Raw genomic sequence first — 20,051 nt, forward strand, 5'->3', positions numbered from 1 at the left:
CAGTGAAACAGACAGACATTTTTATGGCCCATGTGTTTGTACAGACTAGCTCTCTCAGTTTACAACTCTGCAGCTTTGAAAATGACTCAGGTCTTACCAAGGGGATGTTTCAGTTTATCTTTCTCTAATCAGGCCAATCTAGCAACATCCAATGCTCAAACAACACAGACAGACACACACACACACACACACACACACACACACACACACACACACACACACACACACACACACACACACACACACACACACACACACACACACACACACACACACACAGCATTTACAAAATTACACTGATTGGCCCATTTGCGTTTTACCATAGAGATCCGTAGGAGTTTCGAGGTGACGCCGATACATCTCGTGACGGTGCGGCTAAAGTGATAGGTTGTTGTCATTAAAAACGTCATAATATGGTGCAAAGCGGAGAGTACAACCCTTTTCATACCGCACCGTTATCCAATTGACTGTTTTCAGATATTGCTTGAAAATGATGAATGATGAATGAATGAAAATAAGCAAGCTCCGGTCACTTTTCAGCCTACCTCAAATCGTTGGATTGCCTTCAAATAACCTGATAATGAATCAAATACATTTGATTCATTATCTGAATTTTAAATACTGAAAAGTACAACTTTTCAGTCTACGTTTGAATAATTGTCAACAATTCACACATGGAGGGGACAACATGTTAACTATACACTTGTTTTGCTGTGGATCACTGCTGGTCTGGAGTTTTTGCATTCTTTAGCTCCTCTATCTCCACACACACTTGATGTAACTCGTGAGCACACAGGACGATAACGCCCCCTCTCATTTGCGACTCAGCTTCAGAGAGAGTAGGGCACAGCCGCACGCTCATGGAGAGCAACCAATCATAATAATATCAACGACGCACAAATGAACAGAATGACAATGTGACAACCAAGACCATTGTTACGTGAATATGATTATTACAAGGGGAAATAGTCTCTAATTGACCAAAACCAGTTGCAGAGCACTGGAAAGAGATTGGAGTCCTCCAAATCTACTGCACTGGATACGCACGGGAATCCCTCTCGGAATGCACTGCTAAATTGCGCGCACAAGTAGCCAAAGGCAGACGTCAGTTTTGGCTACGAGCTATAATTCAGCAGTTTTAACATAATAGCATTAACTAATAACTTGCAGAGGACATATGAAGAATGCGACAGTGTTTGACTCTGTCCAAACGGAATTGATGAAGCCCTCGGCGGTGTCATGCGTCTTGCCCGGCAGCCTAGCGCGCAATCCTTGCGGCTCATAATTTTGCTGATTCTCGTCATGGGGGTAGCCCCGTCCCCGGCTCTGACTGCGGGATGCCCGGCCCGATGTGTTTGCGATGACCAGCTGGTGGTACAGTGTGCCGGGCAACACCTCACCACCTTTCCCGCCGACCTCCCACTGGCCACAAGGCAGCTCATCATCTCCAACAACCGTATCGTCGAGTTGCCGCCGCTGCAGCTCAACTACCTGTCAGACTTGGTGTACCTGGACTGTAGCAATAATTCCCTGACTGAGATTTCAGAGTCTACCTTCGGGAATCTACGGAAGCTTGCTTACCTGGACCTGTCCTTCAACACCTTAACCCGGATAGAGGACAGGACGTTTGGTCCGTTGTCGAGTCTCGTGATGCTGAGGATGACGGACAACCCTGGCCTGTCGGAGATTCACCCCGACGCTTTCGTGGAGAACGCGGCCCTTCAGGTGCTTGATGTGAGCCGGAATAACCTGACGGTGCTCAACGTCAGTTCTTTGATCTCCCTGCCCACCCTGCGCTCTCTCGGCCTAAGCGGGAACCCCTGGAGCTGCGACTGCGACAACGAGGACCTCTGTCTGTGGGTCCACATCGAGGGATTCAAGTTTCAAGGTAAATATGCACTCTCAGATGAACATATTCTATTCTATGCTGTCCAAAAGAAGGCTCTTAAGGTTAACTATATTCAACTATTCTACACAACGTTGAACTAAGATGGCAATCCCTGTGAGAGGTTTCGAAACCCATTCTCTCCCCACTCTTAAGCCACTCAAGGAATTTCTACTGTAAATGTTCATGCTCTAGACAGAGCACATCACTTGCATTTTCACTTTCAAAACCTCACTTCATACACATTTTCAGTTCTGAAATCATCCTGAGGTGAGGTCTGGCATTCTTGACAGAGATAGTCATAGACCTATGAAATAAAAGTAACATAGGTTAATTTTAAAATGGACAGAGATACAAGCCTACAGGTATCATAATAGCTTATGACAGCGTCATGAAGGCTTTATGACAAGATAAAGTGTTTTTGTGTATTCCTCCACCTCAGACATTTCCTATCCTATATAGCAAGGTTGGCTGCATTCATTGGCTCAAGGCAGTTATGGATGGTGACTGCAATGGAGGCCAAATGAGTTTAAGTGAGATACTGAGGAGCCAAAGGTTTCTCTTATTCATCCATTCACTCATGCAATTGAGCCCCAAAATGAGTGTCCAGACTTGAAATGGCCAATCAATCTGCATCTGTCTTATCCACAAAGCATTCTGTATTTATTTGTATCATTCTTGCATTGGCAGATGTATGCATGTATTTTTGCCTGTTTGTTCTTCTTAGAGTGACGTCTCTAATGCTTTTGCTTTGTTCAGATGTGCTCATACACAAAAGGGCATCTATTTATAGTTCACCTCACTGAGCAGAAGTCATATATCTAACACCATAATACAGTACACCGTACACACACATTGCGCACACACACACACAAACACACACACACACACACACACACACACACACACACACACACACACACACACACGCACGCACACGCACACGCACACGCACACACACAGCAAACCCAGCTCAACATCATCGCCCTGAAGCTCAGAGCAGAATCCAAAACTAGTCCTGCAAGAGCTGTCCTATTTTCCTCCCACTCATTGCCTTTTGTCTGGCTTAATTTGGAGTGGAGTCTCTTCCAGCGACAGCTGCCAGCAAGGGAGAAGGCAGACACACACACACACGCGCACGCACACACACACACACACACACACACACACACACACACACACACACACACACACACACACACACAGGAGGACGGTTGTTAGAGATGCTGTGTTTAGGCAATGAGCCTCAGCTTCGTTATCTAATGTCTGGATCACCTGTGTCTGTACGATACTGTAACGTCTCAGCAGCTTAGGAAGAGCACTGAGAGAGAAGTGAAACCCCACAGAAGGAACTAACAGATTCTCCGCTGTCTCTCCTCTTAAAGATTAGCATACTGTCTGCCGTTATATAAGTAGAGGGTCTAGAAATAGCGTTGTTAGCGGATGGGGAGAAGGACAGCCTCTGCTTTGATGTTAGTCCTTGAGGGGAAAGGCCCCAGAGCCTCCTAACCCTAACCCACCGTAGGAGAGAGCTCTGGCAGAGGAGGGGAAGAGAAGTGGAGGAGCACAGAGGAGAGGAAGGTGGTGGTGGTGGTGGCGACTAGTGTATGCAGAAGATCTGAGGCAAGCTTTGAGGAGTTTTATGATGTGGTCTGAAGAATATTTTTGTTACTTTTTTGTAATTTGTTAATTTTGTTACTTTTGGGGAAGACATACAGTTCACAGTATCTTGAAAAATACATATTGCTCTTTGAACTATCAGAGCATCTGAAGACAAATTGACTTAAAGGCTAAATTAGTTAACCATTAAAAGCCATTACCCCTCAACTCCATCAACGCTTCACTGACTGTATGCAGTTCCTCTGCCTTCATTCCAATCATTAACACTTTCCCATGGTAAACAAATGGAGGTCAAAGGCTCAGTTGATGTCTAAGAGTATTATGTGAATTCCTACCATGCAACATTCATTCACTATGTTCATTTCATCATTCATTATATCCCAGCATCAAGAGCTCACAGATTAGTCTCAAGTGTATAGAGGCTTCTAGCACAACATATGTCTCCATTTCCTCAAATATCCATCCATGCAAAATGGCTGGACAAAACAGATTATCTGGTGCAAAATATGCCAGTGCATAGAGTGTGTGAGCAAAGTCTATTGGCATAGAAAACAGAGCACAATACACAGCCAGCCAGGCAGAAGAAGCAAACCCCTTTTGATCTCATCCCACGAGAGATCCCCAAACACAAAAAGCTGTGAAAAACAAAAGAAAATTAAAGCGTGTCCCTTGAAATTCTGCAACACTATGGTTTCTGGGTATTGCAACCACATTTCAGGCAGTTTCCAGAATGAAACTCAAAACAAACTCACAGGCTTTAGGATTATTTCCTGACAACCACACAGATTAAGTACATTAATCAGCTCATTAGCATATATCAAATTATAGCCCTCTTATCACTCAAAAGCTTTGAGTGTTTTACCTGATCTGCTTTTGAAGTTACAGTGGTCCCTTTGCTGACAATCAAAACAAATATAATTTTTTCAGTTGGGATTCATGAATTTAGAGTAAGGTCTGAGTCATTATCAAACTAGGAGCCTGTGAAAACAGCCTGGGTTGGGAGAAAAGCCTTGTTACTGTATCTGTTTACCGTGAAGAGTGAGATACATAAGACAGAATTACTCACTAAAACCCTGCGGGGGTGAAATGTTTTTGAATTATTCAAAAGCCTTGAATTTGATGCAATGTCATATCAACATCGCAGAAATAACAAGGAGCTTGTATTCTGTCATTTTCTGACAGAGGAAACAAAAGTATGGAGTGCAATCCACCTCTCATGGAAGTTATGTAAAATGATATCATGTAATGCGTTTGAATTATTCAACAGGCCTCTCTGTTTGATGAAATATAATATTGGTATCACCTTTCCTTGCTGGCCCACATAGGCTACTCACTTTTATGAGGTTGGCAGCACTTCAAAGAATATGTTCTTAAACCCTCTGTATGCAAAGACTGCAGACTAATGCAAATGCAAATGACTTAGAATATTTTTCACTGTCAACAATTGATAAGAGATTGTTATTGTTGTCTTAATCTCAGCTTCACTTTAACCGTGGAAGTAGGGGAGACCAGGGACAGATGTCACAATGGTCAAGCTTTTCTCCAATCAGAAACAAGTCTACAGTAAACATGCTGTCTCCCACTCTTCCTTATGTGAATTGCGTGTTCAATGTTTGGAATTTCAGTTGTTACTATTGCATCCCCCTTGGGCCAATCAGTGTAATTTTGTAAATGTGGATCTCTATGGCAAGACACATAATTTACCCAAGTTTCATCAAAATTGTCCCATTGGTGTCTGAGACCTCATACAAATGGACAGAGACAGATCCACTGTCCCCTCCCTCGATTTCATCGTGAAGGACAACATGCTGGAGTGATGACACTCACTCTGCACAAGCTTAGTAGTGTTCTCCCCCTCTCTAACAAAAATCCAGCAAATTGCTCAGCCTCTGCAGGATTTATCCACCAACATAGTTTCAGAGGTATGAATCTACAATATTTTTCTTCTGCTGTCTTAAAGTGTAATGCCTGTGAATCCTAACTTGTATCATTATGATTACTGTTCTGTTGGCTACAAACTAACATGATTGACATGTGTCAGAATGGTTGCCAGCGAGTTAGCACATGAGGTTTGGTTGTCATAGCTGCTAAGGTTGTGGAGGCAATTGTAACACAGTGTTGAGGGCAAGTGTAAGACAGCACTCTCTCTCTTAGAGGTTTGTTTATAGAATGCCTAGATTCAGACCCAGGAGAACCGACAGGGGACCGCCACCAGCGTTACTGGAGAGTGCAGAAGAGGAGTTGTCTCAGGGCAAGACACTGAGGGGAGCAGCAATGTCACTTCACTGCTTCATGAAAAAGAAAGCGAGACTGACAGGATAAGGACCCACCAGTGCTTAGGGGAGTGTACCGACCTGCCTCTAAGGTTTTCACAGCAGGACAGGAGAACATTTTCCAAAATACTGGAAAAAAAACAGAGCCTCATAGATATCCTAATAGCAAGATTAGATTTACTTCCTAAAAAAGACTGATGATGCGTTTTGACACATACTATAACGCATCACAATGAGACTATTCTAGGAAGTAAATCTGAGCTCACAACTAGGATATCTATGTATGCACAAAGTAATTATATTTGACAATCAATGGTGGGCTGATAAGAAATATAAAAACCTTTTTTTTTGTTGTTGTAAAATTCCGCTTTAAGTGTTGACTGTAGGGTTCATGATATCATGTTAATCGATTTCTTAGACTGCACAATCCTCACTTAGACTGCACAAAATGGTACATTTGCCCCTGCCTACCGTTACAACCACAAGGGAAATCCTCCTGACCCTAGAAATGACCTATTGTATGTAACCCACTCCTTTGTGTGTTGCAGACGAGGGGCAAACAGTGTGTGGTAGTCCTCCCGACCTGCGGGGACAGCGTCTGGGTGAGGTTGGCCTGCAGCTGAGGACCGGCTGTCACCAGGGCCTCGGCTCCTGGGACTACCTTTTCTTCATCGCCATCGGCTTCGTCATCTTTGCAGCGGGCACCGTGTCGGCCTGGGCCATGGGGGTGGTCATGGTGCTGTACGAGCGCTACATCAAGAGGAAGGGTGAGCAGCTGGACCCAGAGGACCAGGATGTGGCTGGACTGCATGGCACAGGGTCTGGGAGTCACCATGGCAATGGGGATTTGAAAAATACTGGCTTGGTGGTGTGACTTCCTCTCTGTGCCCCCACCTTCCCCACCGAGAGTGCCTGGATACCTCCAGAACTGTAGAGTCTGTGATGCTATGCAGAAATAAAACTGCGAAGCACACTTGGATTTCTATAGACTCCCTTATAAAAGAAGGAAGGAGACAACAGTATTGTGCCTGATTGTCGTTGGGATTGAGCAGGGATGGAGTATAAATCCTTAAGGATATGATGCAATTCTTCGAATCAGTGTATGTGTGTGTGTGTGTGTGTGTGTGTGTGTGTGTGTGTGTGTGTGTGTGAGAGAGTGGGTGTGGGTGTGGGTGTCAGAGCCCTTCTTGCTATGGGGAATATTGGCTTTAAACCGTCCTGCTGTCTGGCTGTTCTGGCTGCCCTCTGTGGCCAGTGGGAGGCAGGTAAACAGTGAATGTGATAATTGATTTCCAGTCTTCCTGCTGTTCCTGGTCAGGGTGCACTGTTCCTGGTTAGGTGTCCACCCTAAGTCTGCAAGCACTGCACCAAAAAAGCCTTACGTTACCTACTCAATCTGTCAGAATTCTAAAGCAATAACACCTCTATCGTGGTGATCAGCGATGATCAGCGTTGTTTGTGTGAAACCCCCATGAAAAAAAGCAACAATGACAATCCATCATTCAGAATCCCACATCGGCAGTTGCCATCTTATAATGGGAATGCTGTTCAGATGACACGTAGATCAACACTCCTGCATCAGTCTTCCGGCTGCACTGCCATGTTGATCCTGATAGTGACTGTTAAACCTCGGTGAGATGATTCTCCATTCATCCCAACAACAACAGCTGCCATAAGGAGAGGGTGCTGGTTGGATTACAGAGGCTCTGTGGGGCTGTCAGTGGACATATCCATTACTCACAGCGGATTGATCAGCTGTAGTGGCAGTGACGTTCTCATACTACCTTATGGGGGGTCGTAAAGCAATATGGCACACACGCACACACACACACACACACACACACACACACACACACACACACACACACACACACATTTATTCATTTAAATGTCTATATTAGTGGGTATAATTAGTGGGTGGGTGGGGGTGTTGGTGGTGTAGTGGGGGGCCCATACTGCAACTGCTTGCTTGGGGCCCCATAATAGGTTGAGCCGGCACTGTATACATGTAGGAGGGGGGGTCATGTTTTTGAAGAGATTGACTGGGAGCCAAAGTGTACCCAGAATTATTGCACTACATGTAAAGTATTTATGTAAACATGAATATGCTCTCTATGAATAGGAGTGGTGGTGTACGGTGTTCTGTTTGTTTACCATATTACTGTATTACTCCTGACCTTCATTGTAACACTAGTAAACACAAGGCACTCTATCTGAGCAAGGCTGGCTGGCGGTATGAGTGTACTACTGCAGCACTACTCAAATAGGACTCTCAGGAATGTGTGTGTGTGTATGCTTGACGGGGGATGAGATGGAAACTTTGTCTCCCAGTATTATGCATATACAGTAATATAGATATATTGACATATATAGACACATCTGTATGCCAAATATAGCGCAGTCTGTTTAGTCGGAGGTGGCCCATGTACATACCCTGCTATGCTTGGATGTCTCAAAACATTTAAACCACAGGTTGTTGGTTGGTACCATAACTGCATGTCATAACTGCATGGTCTCAGTTTATCATACGCATTCAGTATGCATGTTCAGTCAAAGGTCTATGTGAACTTGCGTCATATATATTTCCCAGAGACTCTTGACAATATGAGAACATCACATTCTGCGAAGCTCTCTGGTTAGGCAATTGAACCGGGCTGACCTGGGTAAGACACAGTCACGTCTGTGGCGCAGCTGTCTCTCACGTGGGCTATGGCGGTATGGCAGGAGCCTGTGTGTGTGCTTATATGGGGCCTGCATGAGTCAGAGTCACTGCATACGGTGAACGTACATCCAACCCCCCATAACCCCTCCCACATACACACCTCCCCACGAAGCTGGGTGTCTGTGCGCTCCTATCATTTCATCAGAAAAAGTCCTTGGGTAGAACCACAACAAGGGTGTGACATAAACAAATAAACAAAAGAGTTTTAAATGACACTATTAAATGACTGTAAGCTGGGGCTGCTACTGTAACTTATATTAAGTGAACATCTCTTATGCTTACAATTGTAAACATATACAATATATTATGAGTGTTCCTGTTTTGGACCTTTATGATGTTGATGTTGTCGCTAACTAGCCTACTTATCCTGACAGCACACAATAGTAAGTGGAAAAGCACAGGTTAGTGAATCAAATCAATGACCGGTGTATGATTGATTGATGGCTGTTATGATTGATTGATGGCAATTGTGGAGGGAGCCAGCAGGCCATGCCTCCACTTGGCAGGGCGGCAGTTGGTTCTGATGTGTTGCAAATGCACACAGGCTTAAGGGCCTGCCAACTCTGTACCCTTTCCCAGCAATAAAAGGTCATTGGAGAGGAGGCTGGTGTCCTTTTTTTGTGTCACAGACTGCCTGGAGAGGCTTTGGGCTTTCTGTTGTGTGTCCTCTGTCTCTGTTTCTCTACAGTTCCCGCATTATGTCTCCCTTTGTCTCTCTCTGGGTCTGGTTGGAAGGGAATAAGTCGTGTGTGTTGACCTAACAGTATGCACAGTGGTTTAGCTTGCCTCGAAACACACACATAGGCATGGACATGCACACACACACACACACACACACACACACACACACACACACACACACACACACACACACACACACACACACACACACACACACACACACACACACACACAGATATATTGTACATGGACAGGGTATTCTGGGTGTCCAGACTGGTCCACAATTATGTTAATCCAAAGGGGTTGGCTGGGAAAGCGAGATAACGAGATGCTTATTCACGCTAAGCTTCAATAGGGGAGTTGGCACAATAATATTTCAGTCTGAGCCAGGCTATCTGCAAATTGGTCTGTGGTATTTTTGTGTGCATGAATGAGGGGCTGAAACATTGTTGCAGGGTCTGTCATTTCCTTTGCCTCAGTCTTTCAACCTCATCTCCAATCTGTCTCTGTCTCTGCTCTCTTTACTTCTCTCTCGTTCTTCTTCTGCACATTGTTTTTTTCACCTGTCACTTTACCTCTCCCTCTCTTTTTTTACACGTCTCTCTCTTTCTCCCTCTCCATATGTCTTTGGCTGTCTCTGGCTCCCCCACCTGTCTGTCATTCCCTTGCTTACTGTGCCCCTCTTTACCTCTTTAACCCCTTCTTCTCTTTCTCCCCTTTCTTTCTTTCTCTGTCCGTCTCTCTCTGTCTCAGGTATCACTTGAATATTGATAAAGAGCATCTCAATTACAATAGAAACTCAGTGTAACTTGAGGCCTTACAGTAGACAACACTGTAGCCAGGCCCTCTAACAGCTTCCAGTGGACAGCCATCTACATATCTAAACTCCTCATGCATATTGAAAACAAACATCTTAAAGAAAGATAAATGATAAGAATTCATAATTCAATCATTATACAAACACAATATGCAACAAAACCTGTAAAACATTTTACATTTTAGACATTTACCACCATCCAACACACCACCATCTCTGTGTTACCCCAGGTCCAGCCTGACTGATTTTCCCACACTTCTCTTGACTTGAACGTCTCTGTAACATTAGACCAAGGGCACTGGACCTTCGACCTCACAAGACTGTCCCAACTAGGCTTAGGGTGGCCTCTGTCAAGTTGAATCTCTGGAACCATACTGTCATATTGTAGTGCACATCCAGACCCTCTCATTTCCTTAAAAGGTCAATTCCGGGGATTTTAAACTTTTAGAGGAACTTAATGGAACACAAATATGAATTTTAATGTGTTAAACCACTTATCACAAGGAATTATTAATAGGCCTTAGAATAGGCTGCCGTTATGCCTACTAGCAGTGTTCTCTTCCTGGTTGTGTTACATATAAACATAATTCAAAATCTGAGTAGATGTATTTCCTAATTGCAGTGTGTGTGTGTTTGTGTCATAATTAACTTTAAACTGGGACATGACTCTTTGTAAGTTAGTCAGTCTCTCAGTGTATAACTAACGTGAGTGGAGACTTCCTGGACTCAAGTGCCCTCTGGTGACAGCCCTGGGATTTCAAACCAAAATACATGGTTTGTGGTTAAGATCATCACCAAAGTCATCAAAGTCCCTTTGAAAAATATAGAATGACGTACTGTAGCTGTGCTATAAATACAACAAACAAACAGTGAGGTAATTGAGGTCAGACGTTGTTGTTGTCTTCATACAAAGAAAAGAGAGTATAGTTTTAAATCCAGTTTTCAAACTTTTCAGGGTCAAGTACCCCTACATGGTTTATGGTACCAAAAAAAGAAACTAACTGAAATTTTAATAATCAAAGAAACTAATATTCAAAGGAGTACTCTATATCTTAACATAATCTTTCCTGATACATAATTTACTATAAAAATATAATATCAAATTCATCTTCTTAGATATACAAAATATTCTTACATATACATTTCTGTTTGAAACCATAATCATATTTTGAGATTATTTTAAGCTTTTAAATAACTTAACTAGCTGAACAAAACCCCAACCCCTTCACCCAATCCCTGGTATCCCTGTGCAACAAATACACAATAGGGTCATTCCACCATCATGACTTCCCATGACCCTGTCCTGGTTGGCTTTTAAGCTGGTTGTTGTGAGTCTGGTGGTGCTCCATGATGCCCAGAATGCTCTCTGCCAATGCCCTGACATCGCTGTGTGTGTCGGGGTGGATGGTCAAGCCCCTCAGGAGGTCCACTGTCCCTTCCTTCTGCAGCATACAGCAGTACTGGCTCGCTGGTATGCACACACACACACACACACACACACACACACACACACACACACACACACACACACACACACACACACACACACACACACACACACACACACACACACACACACACACAGACACACAGAGTAAGAGAACATCACCTCTCAGAGTACGGCACTCCAGACCATTGAACCATGAGTGGCAAATGAGGGGAGATCTAGCTGTATGAGTCAGTGACATTGGCTAAGTAGGTCCATTTCCCGAAATTATTTATTGTTATAAATAACCACCATGATGTGTTGTGGTCTCACCGTTCTGACTGCAGACCAGACGCATGGCCCAGACAGCCCACAGCTGCACTCCAGATGGCTGAGATGGCTGGAGCAGACGGACGAAAGGACGGAACGACCTGAGGGAGAGAGGGAGGGATGAAAAAAGAAAGAGGGAGGGAGAGAGACAGACAGAGAGAGAGAGAGAGATGAAGAGGCTGACGATAGAGGTCAGATCCTGGCTTCTCTTGATTTATGTTTCATCCATTTAATTTGTCTTTCTTACCTGTAGGACACCATCTCATGCTCAGGGGTGACCCATGTCAGAATGGCAGCATGCTGTAAATAGGAGAAACAGGTCATAGGAGCAAAGACACCCAAAAAATAAATATATAGACACACACACACACACACACACACACACACACACACACACACACACACGCACACACACACACACACACACCAGTTGTTCAAGGATGGTGGTGCGGAGCTCCTCCTCCAGTGTCCATGCATCCTCTAAGGAGGTGAGGTGTGCCAGGATCCCCCCAGCAAAGTAGCTGACCCCCACCTCCACCTGGTCCCCCTGGAGCAGAGACAGGATGTGCTCCAACAGGTACTCATCCATTAGGTCCCCCTGCAACTCCTCCACTTCAGCTATGTTGTTCTGGGCCACACAGAGAGATCACAGGCAGGGTGGGGATGGATAGATGGATAGAGACAGAGGTCCATGTATTATTATCATGGACGAAGTATACTCTACAAATCAGAGCAACATTGTTACTGTGCTGCATTGAATACTGTACATGTGTGGGTAAATGTGACCACTTGGAGCTCAATTCAATCAAACCTGCATTGCATTTACTATTTCCATCTAACATGTAAACAAAGACATCTTACAGAAGGTTTTTTTCCCAGTAACCATTGGTGTGTGATGGCAGCACCGTTTTCTGAGTCGGATTCTGATGTAAGCAAGCAGTTGTTGTGTACACAAAGATAAACATGTTTGATTGTATCCAGCCCTTGGACTTGGTTTACTGGTTAAAACGAATCAAAAGAACCATTCAGCTGAAATATTCGTTTTTGAGATTACCACAAAACAATTGTCCTACAAGCCCAAGGGTAAGACATGTTTAGAAAGCACGACTTTAACACAAACAGACACAGAGATCGACATAGGACCCACCAGAAGGCCCAGAACTTTCTGTTGAATGGTAGATTCAGTGTAGTAGGACTGCAAGGCAAGAGAGAAGTAGAGAGGACAACTAAGTACTGATCCTATGTTTATTTATATTACACCAATATCTGTGTTATACTATCAATATGTTTGTGTATGTGTGTGTGTGTGTGTGTGTGTGTGTGTGTGTGTGTGTGTGTGTGTGCACTGTAGAGTATATGTGTGTGTGTTTCTCATACCTCCAGCACTTCCACATAAAGCTCCAACCCCTGGCACTGGATAAAGTGTCTAGAGGCGATGGGAGTCTCATCAGTCAGGTTCCACAGAGCACTCAGAGCAAACTTGAGGGTGGTGTCCACCACACCCGCCATGGCCTTCTGCTGGACAATAGCCAACAGCTGCTATTAGGGGCAGAGGAGGAGATATTCAGATGAGTTGGTAGAAGAGAGTCGGGAGAAGGAGTGATAGGGATGGATAGATACAGTGCCTTCAAAGAAGGAGCTAATTTTAGGAACATTTGAGCTAATTTTAGGAGTGTCATAAGAAGAAATTTTTTGCATTTGAGCTAATTTTAGGAGGGTTATAGCAAAGGTTTTGCTATACCTTTTGACTCGAGACATTTCAGCTTTTCAGACATTTTTTATTAATTAGTAAAAATGTCTAAAAGATAATTTTCACTTTGACATTATGGGGTATTTTGTGTACATCAGTGACAAAAAATAAATTACATCTATTTTAAAGTCAGGTTGTAGCACAACAAAATGTGGGGAAAGTCCAGGGGGGTGAATAGTTACTCTGTAAGAGTGTGCATATTGGAGGGTGTGAAAGAGATTACAGGATGATAGATGGTCAGAAGGGGAGAGAGACCTTTACATTATTTTCATGAATTCCTGGAGTCTCCAAGTTCATCCAAACCAAAGGCTCTTGAATGGATATCTTACCTTCATAATGAAGACATCTGCACCCAGCTGTGTGGTCTGCTCTGTGGACAGCTGTAAAGACATTCATGTTAAAACACCTCCAGGACAACAAGAATACAGCTTACTTCAACAAAAACCTAGATGCAGGCATGTAGTCCTACTGAGAGGAATCAAATAATACTACTAGTACTAATAACAATAATAATGATAATAATGCAATTATGTACTCAGTCAAATATTCAGGTCTAAAATAGACCTGAGAGAAACAGGCTATTACAGTACAATGAGTGATTCTTTTGAATGAGCTTGGCGGTTTTAGGGACCTACTTTGGCCACTAGTATGGAGATGACAGCCACAGCCATCCTCTGCAGGGTCTGGTCCTCATGACTACTCAGCCAGTTCATCACCAGCTTGGCTGCTTCAAACCTGGGACATGGACACAGCATTGAGGTATCAATCCACAGTATCATTCACTCTTGGACGGAGGAGCCACAGTGTGTGCAGACTGTTACCCATACAACTACAATACTATTTCATGGGTAGGAATAAGACTCTGCACATTAAATAGCTCTCCAAAACCATGGATGAGGACAACTGATCTGACTGGAGTAGAATGGACCGACCTGTCAAATGGGACATCCTGAAGGATGCAGTCACTGCAAAGGGTAAGCAGACAGTTCTTCTGTAACTGTGACGGGAAGGAAGAACTGTTGGTGTATTTTAATTTTCATGACATGTATGGATATATATACACTAAATGTGCATTTGTGTACCTGTTGGTGGTTTGGGAAGTTCCTCATTGCATCCAGCAGTTGATGGATAACTGCACTGAGTAGGGGGTGGGGCATGTCCACAGCCAGGTCCTGATTGGTCAGGTTGAAGACACAGGCCGTAGCCACCAGCTGGACGTGCAGAGAGCTGGAGTGACTCTGCATGCCCCCCAACACCAACTACAGCATAGAGGAGAAGAGACATGTTCAGACATGGAGCTCCACTATGGAACTACTAGTGCTTGAGACAACAGGAGAAGTAATGGTTAAAAAACGGCAAGATGTTAAGCCAGCTAGTGGCATTCCCCCTCATTCTACAGACTACAGATCATTCATGACCTTCAGGATGTCCGGTCTCGGCTTGTCCATGTCATTGGTCAGGTTGTAGAGATGAACCAGGGCCTCGCGTGTGAAACACTCCCTCTCCCTGTACCTCCTCAGAGCCTCACAGATCTGACTCTCAGTGGCCTCCCCTGTCACCTAGAAAACAAACAAAGCAGCTTCAGAAAATAGGATTATTACTATGTATTATGTACCCTGGCAGGGACAGATTTGCTTGAATTCTCTAGCTATCCATAACAGAGAAAGCCCTTTGGAACATAATTCAGGCCTTTCCACCTTGAGGTTGTTTCGCCCAGACAGGACATCACAAGAACCAGCTCCAGTGGCCAGCAGCCCTAAGAACACCAGTCCACCCCTGGCCTCCACAAAGGCCCTGACTGCCACGTCAGTGACCCTCTTCCTTCCAGACACATCCAGGGACACCAGCTCTGGTAGAATCCCAGAGCTCTCCTCTAGAAGCTGCCTCACAGTCTCATCCCCCTCCCTCCCATCGTCATCATCCACAGAGCAGTCCTCAGAGAAGTCCAGGTGCCTGAGGGCATGGAGCTGGCTGAGGACAGAGACTAGCCTGGCAGGGGACATCTCCAGCTGCCTGAGCCCATGGGCGGAGAAGGACCGCAAGGTGGCCTGGCACCCCAGCAGGGCGGTCAGCTCCGTGACGCGGGTGCTGGAGATGTCCAGGCTCTCTAGCTGTGGTAGAGTACAGATGTCCTCTAGGGCTGGGTCAGTGAGGTCTGTGTTGGCCAGGATGAGTGCCCTGAGGCCCTGCAGGGAGCTGAAGCACACCTGGGTCCCCCTCTCCTCCTCCAGGGACCCCCAGGCCAGGCTGAGTCCACTCAGTGTTAGCCTCTGCAGAGTGACTCTGCACTCTGGATTGGAGGCCAGGCCTGTGAGGATTTCAGCCCCAGTAAGGCCTCCGGGGACCTGCGCTGCGTCCAGTTCCTGCAGCCGGTGAGGGCAGAGGGCCAGGCGGAAGGCCTCTGCAGAGATGGGGGAGGAGCGGATGCAGGCTCTGCGCAGGCGTAGTTGTTTGCAGCTGCGGAAGATTCCGACTGTTTGGTCATTCAGTGCGCCTGGGAATAGACAAATTAAGAAATTACCTAGCTTTAAACCAAACCTGCTGGCCTTTTTTTTAATGCTTAGAATTTACCTGCATGAAACTTATTGATTGTTAGTCATTCAATGTGTTGAGTGTTGATACTATACTGTAGATAAAGACATCCATGATACTTACCATCGGTGGCCATCTTGCGCAGTAGCTGGTCAGCCATCTCTTGTGGGAGCACGGGGGCCCAGCTGAGACACAGGGAGCCGTCTGCTTGGGTGCTACAGAGGAAGTCCAGGCTGTGACATACCTGGGCCAGGCACAGGTCAGCCAGCAGGGCCACAGGATTCTCTTCATCCTGCAACAAACACACATCTGGATGGCTATATTTCTGCATATGCATAAGATTACACTTTATACAACCATTGTACATTTGTTTGAACACCTGTTGCATTTGACATTCAAAATCATAATAACCATTTTGACTATCACTCTGAAACTGTCGGTCATATTTTGTAAATAGTTTACATTTTCTCTGAATCAACAACAGGTCTACACAATGTTATTTTTCTCATCAAGAAACATATACGTCTCTGACTCTCCAAGGCCAAACAAGGAACATTTCAGGACCATAGAGTGACATAGGATCTACGACAGGGCTGGATTCTATTTGTATCCACAACAGACAACGCAGCAGCAGTTAGTCCTTTTAAATCACCTTCTAATCCAATTTATCTCTATAGAGCAAAGTGGACAAATAATCGGACTGGTATACGCATTTTACTGTTGTAGATTAGGCTACAGTGACTTTAAAATAACCAAGATAACATTGTATTTGGGTGAGGGGCAACATTCACTCACCATGATGATTTACAAATAATTCCTAAAATGTTACGATATCATATGACTCTACAGCATAGCTTCAAATTGCAAAACTGTCTTCGTTCCTGGACATGCATTTCCGTCGTTTGCCGTCTGTTCACGTACTGTATATGAAACAAATAGTTACAAAGTAGCCACTGTCACTGTCAAGTTAATGTTACAGCAGACAGTTGATCCTCGAGCTGTCATACGGTGACACGGGGTAGGCGGCTCTGCCTGTGTTGTTGGATCGTTGTTGGACGTTAAAACGTCACCTAACTGAACATTTCTGCACAAACAAGCTAAACTTTTTTTTTAAATTTAAAATGTACAATAAATTCTACTTGGCTTGTAAAATAAATAAATATATATGTATATATATAAAAATATATATATCATATTGCATGGCTCGGATTAGTTCCGTTTTCACCCCTGTCACGTGTTGAAGAAGGGTGAGTTACTCGTGTCGCCACCAGGAGGGGCCGGTGGCTTCAGGATGAAAAAGTAAGCGAGATCGAAGTGAGATGCCTTTGGACACTTAGGTCACAATAAGGAGGAATATCTATATTTTTGTATTACTTTTGTAATTATTCACAGATCTGTCTTGGTTGGTTTGGGTTTGAAAATATATTGCAATTTCTCAATTTGTTGTTTCTTCAACTGTACTCTTTTGCCTTGAGTCCAGCACCAGGAACCCTAATTCAACACATTAGCTCATCATTTTCCCTCTGGGCTGAATGAGGCCCAGTTGTTTTCCAGACTTAACAGGCCATAAAAACAGCTGAGCAGTCAGTGCAGTATTAGCTCAATTACCAGGGGCCATTCCGCCAGACGTCTTGCCCCAAATGTGATTCCTATTATTGTCATGACCCTCTTTTTCCCTATGTGCAAAGTAGTATTTTAAACGTTATGAAGCAAATTTGTGAAAATAACAATGATGATAAAATCTTCATGCTTTCTTGCAAATACTTAATTTATGTTCACTTGGCTTCATAAATGATGGCTCCAAATCATGGCTTGACTCCAAATGATGGCTGGGTGAATAATTATATAACAGGGAAAGATGTATTATTACTGACAAGTTGAGGCTAATGTTGAATGGAGTATAATATATAGATGCAGGCTAAGCAAACACAACATCTACATTTAAGGACCTGTTAAGTGCAAACATCTCTCGTGACAGCTGATTGGCTCTGAAAGACAAGCTAAATAGACATTTAATAGACTAAATACCTGCTAAGCGGCAGACGAAACCTGGCTTGAGGACAAGAGTAGTGCTTATTTCAAGGCTCAAGTTGTGCTTTTATTTGTTATCTCTGGATGACTTCCTGTGCTTGGATTTGCTCTTGTGAGCTATTAAAATAAATTAGATTAAACATTGGCAAAGGGTTATGTTTTATGTCTCAGTGAAATATCATACACAGTTTTAGAGTTATATGAGTGGGAAACTCCAGTTGTCTTTCACTGAGACTTCCCAGTTCTTACTAAATGACTATCAATCAGTACGAGCTGCTTTAAAGGAGCAGTGACTCAACTCACCCCGACAGGACAGACATTAGTTCTATGAAGTCATTATACAGCCTTCCAGGAAGGCTCTTGCATCCCTGGTTAAAATCATTTGCTGGTTATAGCTTTGCTGTGACACGTTTGAGCACTGTTTGGGGATAAATGGGTCTCTATGGTGATTCCCAGCAATGGGTGACGTTGACCAACCACCAGGAACCTGTTAGCGCCACAAAGTTTTTCCGAAAATCTTCCGAACATCGTGCTGTTTTAGTGTTCTTTCACACATGGGTCAATGGTGTCAAAGACTCCTTTCACCTCTGAAACCCCTACTGGTCCCCCAATGGACCACCAGCCATCCCCAGAGTCTGCCAGTGGCCGAGTGTGGTCTCCTCACTAGGGCCAAGGATGTCACCTTCTCTATTCCAGCTTTTGACAGCACTGGCTGTTTTGCCTGAGGGCGGCATATGTGTAAATGTATGTAAAGTGTGAGGGTTGATGGGGCAGACAGAGTGACTGACTGGACTGGACAACTCATTTTCAGTTCCAGTGGACCACAGGGTGGATCCCCAGTATGTGTGTCTGTTTGTTTGTGTGTGTGTGTGTGTGTGTGTGTGTGTGTGTGTGTGTGTGTGTGTGTGTGTGTGTGTGTGTGTGTGTGTGTCAGTGTTTATTTATGGACAGAGGGAGCAGGGCCATGTACATAATACTGATGGTAATTATTCAAGGGTGCTTTATACATACTGTATACATAAACGGACATGCACATGCATGCAAATACACACACACACGCACGCACGCACACACACACACACACACACACACACACACACACACACACACACACACACACACACACACACACACACACACACACACACACACACAGACACACACACTGATGTTAATAGAAGTTTAAGGCTCTGGAATCCGAGCATTTTAACAGCTGCAGAATGAGGTCTATGTGGTCTGTCCATCTCTCTCCACCAGCCTCTTTCATACACACACCTTTAGGAGAGGCCATCCAATGCAAATATTAGAGAATCTATAAAGAATGTACCTCCGGCGTTCAGTGGAAAACTCTTTCTTTTCTCTGTACTATACAGTACCATTGCACACTGCTCACAGAGAGCTTTTAACCATGAATGAATGTGGCTGAAAGATTATGCTTGAACTAGAAAAGGAAGTTCCTGAAGAAACTTTGTGGGTTTACAAACTCTCATTTTGGTTGTTGATAAAGTTAAAAGATGGTTTTGACTATAGAGAGTCCCATAGATGGATAGATGCATAGATAGATAGATAGATAGATAGATAGATAGATAGATAGATAGATAGATAGATAGATAGATAGATAGATAGATGCAAATATCTTTATAGAATTTATTTAAGGAGGGTCAGTCAGTAAACATTTTAAAGTTAGATTGAGTTGTCAAGCTTAAAAGATGAAAGAAAAGATGCATTTTAAAATGTATCATAGGAACCCAATGCATGTTAACTTAAACAAGCTTAAAGTTTAAAAAGTCTAAATAGTATATAAACTCTGAATGGAAGTTCTTTAAGTTGAGTCAGTCTAAACATGTTATAGTTGAATTGAGGTGTCAAGCTTAAAAATATGAAAATGTGGATACATTTTGAAATATCCCCATTCAGAGCAAATTGACATAGGAATTAATAGTATTTCAGGCAAATTTGAGTACAGCTCAAAAAGTATAAATGG

General features: G+C 43.9%; 2 protein-coding genes across 3 annotated transcripts; one reads left to right on the forward strand and one right to left on the reverse strand.

Annotated features, from left to right (window-relative positions):
* Window positions 1-1,239: 1,239 nt before the first annotated feature.
* LOC310814359 (leucine-rich repeat-containing protein 52-like) lies at window positions 1,240-6,652 on the forward strand (the record flags this gene model as incomplete). The annotated part of the gene is made up of 2 exons (XM_083683737.1): window positions 1,240-1,888; window positions 6,327-6,652. The coding sequence occupies 2 exons, from the start codon at window positions 1,240-1,242 to the stop codon at window positions 6,650-6,652; spliced, it is 975 nt and encodes a 324-aa protein (XP_083539863.1).
* A 3,506-nt stretch (window positions 6,653-10,158) lies between these two features.
* On the reverse strand, window positions 10,159-17,003 carry zyg11l (zyg-11 family member, cell cycle regulator, like). Of its 2 annotated transcripts, XM_083669893.1 has the most exons (14): window positions 16,832-17,003; window positions 16,160-16,328; window positions 15,202-15,998; window positions 14,923-15,063; window positions 14,587-14,763; window positions 14,437-14,501; window positions 14,140-14,239; window positions 13,834-13,884; window positions 13,132-13,293; window positions 12,902-12,949; window positions 12,182-12,382; window positions 12,002-12,054; window positions 11,758-11,855; window positions 10,159-11,466 (listed from the first exon to the last, which is right to left on the reverse strand). In XM_083669893.1, the coding sequence occupies exons 1-14, from the start codon at window positions 16,832-16,834 to the stop codon at window positions 11,279-11,281; spliced, it is 2,253 nt and encodes a 750-aa protein (XP_083526019.1). In that variant the 5' UTR covers window positions 16,835-17,003; the 3' UTR covers window positions 10,159-11,278. The 2 variants fall into 2 exon arrangements, with proteins under 2 accessions (XP_083526019.1, XP_083526020.1); XM_083669894.1 differs by lacking the exon at window positions 12,902-12,949.
* Between the last annotated feature and the right edge of the window lie 3,048 nt (window positions 17,004-20,051).

The sequence above is a fragment of the Argentina silus genome, assembly GCF_951799395.1.
Source record: "Argentina silus genome assembly, chromosome: 1".
Taxonomy (NCBI): Eukaryota; Metazoa; Chordata; class Actinopteri; order Argentiniformes; family Argentinidae; genus Argentina; species Argentina silus.